Below are 4,828 nucleotides of genomic sequence, written 5' to 3' on the forward strand. Positions count from 1 at the left end.
TTAAAACATTACGTTGATTTATGATTATTATTTTACAGTATGCATGACGTGTTGTGCATCACTTTATTTGACTGAGAAATGCAGTGCTTTCATGTACGTTGTTATATTTTCATTTAATTGCATTTTCAGAAGCTTGAGTTAATTATTAAAGTGTTATGGGTAAAAAACACAAAACAGGATTTGGGAAAAATAGAATGTAATTTTGGACAAAATAAAGCCTTCTTGAGGTTTATCAGACATGTGGAATCCTTTCCCCTTAATGGCATGAAATGAACATTGTAGTAAATAGTGATATTGAATGCTAAATATATTTTGGCCTTATTGCCCGGCTCCCATCTGATAAATGTGCTGATATTAATCTACTGTCGTGCAGTCAGCCAGACTGTTGGTCAGAGGCTGTTACACTTATTCATATGATTTATGACTTATTCAAGAGCAGCTTTGGGGATTCCAAGCCAGATATGCATGTAAACAGCATTTCAATCAACAGACTACAAGAATCTCTGTTATGCAGATGTAAAATAAAACCAAACTGGATGCAAGAACAGCTGTTACTTGTTGCCCATCTTGTGCATGAAAAGAAGGACATAATTCAACTACTGAATACTTGTCTCCTGGAGAGTGTTGTTCTCTTGGCTGGATGTTGTGAAAGGGTTTTTCTTCACCATGGAGAGGATTCTCTGATCATCAGCACTGTTGTCCTCCGTGGACGTCCAGGTCTTTCTATGTTTCTGAGGTCACCAGTGCAGTCTTGTTTTCTCAGAATGTACTGCTCTCTCTCGGATGGATCTGCTTTGTTCTTGAATCCTAACAGTCCTCTGTTTCTCTTGTATGGAGAGATCCTTTGACTGCATGATGTGGTTCACAGCAACAGCTTCCAAATACAAATGACACACTTAGAATCAACTTCAGTTAAGTAGGTAAAAGGTCTGATGCAGAAATAACGAAGGAATAGCCCACATCTGTCCATGAAACAGCTTTTGAGTCAACTGTCCAATTACTTGTTTCCTTGAAAAGGGGGAGGTACGTATTAAAGAGCTGTAATTAACCTTAACCTTTCCTCTAATTGTGATGAGAAAATCCTCGAATTAAAGCTCAGAGTCTGCACTTTAAGCCCATATTCATTATGTAACTGTGACTTGAATATGTTTGGGTCAGCAGCTAAAATAATAAAAACTGTGCCTGTTTCAACATATATATGGACCTAACTGTAAATATAGCAATAATTCCAGTTTAACTTAGTGTTTTAGATCGTATTCCTGTGATTGACTGATTGTTCTGTGGCCACTGTATCTTGAGTTTAACATGCTTCCTCTTGAGCTCAGGGTGATGTATGCTTTACTGCAAATGTACAAGCGTACTAGTTTAGTCAGCATATCTTCAGCTGTGTGTGTGTGTGTGTGTTTCAGAAGCAGCTGTCAGTTGCTCCGTCTTCTCAACGAACAGGAAAAGTTGAGGAGCTGGACCAGGAGCTGGGCGTCCATCACTGAAGCACAACCTCTGCTGCTTTACCAGCAAACCAGCACACAGGTCCGTGTGTGTGTGTGTGTGTGTGTGTGTGTGTCACCTGTCAGATTAAGGTCAGATGGATTTGCGTGACCCTGTCCTGACCTCAGAGCGTCCGTCTGCAGCCGGTGACACACAGGATAATGTGTCTGTGTCTGTCTGAACATCCTTTTCTGTGCTCTTCTGTGTGTGTTTTCTGGGTAAATCTCATAAACACTATCTTTAGGTCAGATTTCACCCCAGAATCAATAGGAAAAATATAGATATATTTATTTTTTGAAGTGAAATGTGAACATTTCATGGCAGATTTGATGAGATTGCAGAGATTCAGTGCTGTAATTGTTGTCTTTCTTAGGTCTCTCTGGCTGTGACATGAGAAGAAGAACGAGTCAAACGTGTTCAGACTGATTCAGGATTGGGAATCTGAATAGAGCTCCTGTCACATGCTGTAAAGGGAGGAGCAAGAGCCAATAAGATGCTTACCCTCGCCTCTGGTCCCGCCCCTTTATAAAGAACTCCTGTTACTTGAAATCACTTTATCCTCAGCACTTTTTCATTCTTTCTTTTGAAGATCTGTTTTACTTTCCTTCACACTTTCAGCAGCAGCTCACGCCTTCAGTTGAGTGTGAGAGTGACTGACTGTCGATGCACTGTTGGATGGAGATGTTGAGAATGTCTATATAACGTTACGATGAATGTTTTGTTTTTCATTTGTTGCCTTTCAGATGTGTAATTAGTTAAAGCATTAAGTCATTATTCTTGTGATTCACTGTCAGTTCAAACCTTTATGCACCCCTTTGTTTATTCTTTCTGATTTTAAAAGATGAAATCCTTCAAATACAAGTAAACCGAAGAGACACACCCAACTGAAGCAGAGCAGAAAGTCAGATTTCACTCAATACAACAGGAGGAAATTATATTTTGCATTAAAAAAGAAGCCTGTTTTAGGGCCTTTTTTGCATTCTGCCATTATTTTCATGATAATTAAGCACATTTCACCCCAAATTCACATTGTTATTATAATACACAAGAAAAGTTATGATATATTTCAATTGTGTAGTGTTCATACATTTTGGTAGAATTTTAATTTCATACATAATTAGCCATATGTTGATTTATTTTAATTAAATTTGTTTTCCATTATTACATTATTACAATATTTATAGTAATGAGAATCACCACTGAGAATGAGGAAAAACTTATTGCACACATTACAGGAACGAGAGACGTTTTTCAATCCCGTTATTCAATATATGAATAATATCACAATGTAAAAATATCTTAATGGTCCTAAAATGGCTTTATTTGACATAATGCAACATTTTTCTTTGGTTTTTGAATTGAAACCCTGTTGCGTTTCTGCAACATTCACCCACGATTTCACAAGACAAGTGGATTCATAAACTGTTCTAAAGTCTTGGTAAGCATGAACATTCATGGTCTGTTGCTTCCTCAAACTGTGTTGTGCAAACGAGAGTCTTCCTGAGGATCCCCAGCTTCATTGATTCCCATGGCAGGCCACTCAATAGTACACCCTTCTGTTGAACATTTGCCATTTCCATGCTCGAGGGGAAGCTGTTGGCTGTTGTGTGAATTTTTAGGGAAAGTTTGGATGTTAGGACGAGGTTCAAGAACGCCGCTTTCCTGTCTCTTCATACTCTCACCAAAGGCACACTTGTCTTTTGTATGCCCCAGTATTGTGATTTCAACAGAAGTACTGTACATGCTCAATATGTAATTAATGATGTAAACATTGCGTTTGCTTCCCTTTTAATATTTTTTGAACCCTTGACACAGAACCAGTATTATTAAAAGCATTTTATGTGTACAAACGCTGTCTTATAGCATATCAATGAATAAAAGAGAATCTGGTCACCGATGGTTATGAGACTTTTTTAAAAACAAATGTGTTCCAGCACTAGGCACATTCATCTTTGCACACATGTTCTCATTGTCGATGCTTCACTACAGAAATGGACATATTTCTTTCACAAGACACAAAACAGTCTTGCTAATCTGGGGTTTCCTAAAAGCATCGTTAGCTACCTATGGTCGTAAGTTCCATTGACCTCTATTGGTAACGATCCCCTGAAACGCACCCCTGAATGTGTGATGATTTTAGTAGTTTTTTTGGAATAGCGTGAGACTGACTTCCTGTTAGCAGAATCTTGATCAATCCTATAGAGATGAATTGTGAAAGCATCTGGTGAGATCTGTTGAAATTGATTTTCATCACTTTTACGACAAAATATTTTACCAGTGGAGTTGTAGATGCTGATTATTATCCAGTCATGTTCACAAACAGACTGAAAAAGTTCATTTAAATGCTTCATTGTCATTGTCCTGCCCACATTGAAATGTTTTAAGAGTGCTATTCTGAATTTTAGCATGACTGTGAAGACCTGTGGCTTCCTCCAAATCAAAACAGACCAACAGCATGATTATGAGTGTGATATTGCGTTTATGCAACAAGAACTGGTCTCACTTTATATTAGGTGGCCTTAACTACTATGTACTTGCATCAAAAAAGTACAATGTACTAGTGACAGGTTTGGTGGTATGGGTAGGTGTAAGGATGGGTCAACAGTGTAATTATAAATGTAATGACTGAAATTAATTACATATGTAACTACATATAGGTATTTTTAAAAATGTAAGTACAATGTAAAAACATGTATGCACACAATAAGTGCATTGTATCAAATGATTACTTTAAATGTAAGTACATAGTAGTTAAGGCCACTTAATATAAAATGGGACCAATGGCTCTCTTTCTGGCATTCATTTGGTATCTCAACAAGGGAATGACCTCGGGTGTGACCGATCCTGGAAGCACCAATAACACCACGCGTGTCAGCTGACAGACCAATCCCAGCAATGATGCACGAATCTCTCTTTGGGGACCAGTCTGTCAAGGCGGGTTCTTATATTTCAGATCTGAAGCAATTATTCCTCCATGTTTAGTGATGTGACAGATCAGCCGATACAGCAGGGACAGTTGTTAAGAGCCAGTGTAAACTGGGTGGCATCTGTCATGGTGACCATGAGCCCATCCAATGCATCCGTGCACCTGTGGGTCTATGATTTCTTCCAAGGACTGTCATCCTCTGTGTATCGCATGTTTGAGAGTCAGACACGCACAGACTGAGTTCTATGGATGAAATCTTTCCCTATGAGACGATTGCTCATCTCTTAACTCTTTCAATGTCATTAATGGGATTTTCTGTCTTTGATGAGATGACGCTTCCCTGCCATTGATGGAATTTTATGGCTTTCTGTGTTTTTACTGTTATGCAAAAGGGGGTGCTATTACACACCATCT

The 4,828-nt window shown here is 38.4% G+C and overlaps 1 protein-coding gene across 3 annotated transcripts in view; it reads left to right on the forward strand.

The window, feature by feature from the left end:
• Window positions 1–3,386, forward strand: part of LOC306848683 (FYVE, RhoGEF and PH domain-containing protein 3-like) — a 63,583-nt gene extending 60,197 nt beyond the window's left edge. For all 3 annotated transcript variants that reach the window (XM_079383374.1, XM_079383376.1, XM_079383375.1), the window contains exons 18-19: window positions 1,410–1,530; window positions 1,862–3,386. In XM_079383374.1, coding sequence (XP_079239500.1) covers window positions 1,410–1,490 — 81 coding nt within the window. In that variant the 3' untranslated portion in view covers window positions 1,491–1,530; window positions 1,862–3,386. The remainder of the gene's footprint in view (window positions 1–1,409; window positions 1,531–1,861) is intronic.
• Window positions 3,387–4,828: the final 1,442 nt, after the last annotated feature.

Source organism: Barbus barbus (genome assembly GCF_936440315.1).
Source record: "Barbus barbus genome assembly, chromosome: 28".
Taxonomy (NCBI): Eukaryota; Metazoa; Chordata; class Actinopteri; order Cypriniformes; family Cyprinidae; genus Barbus; species Barbus barbus.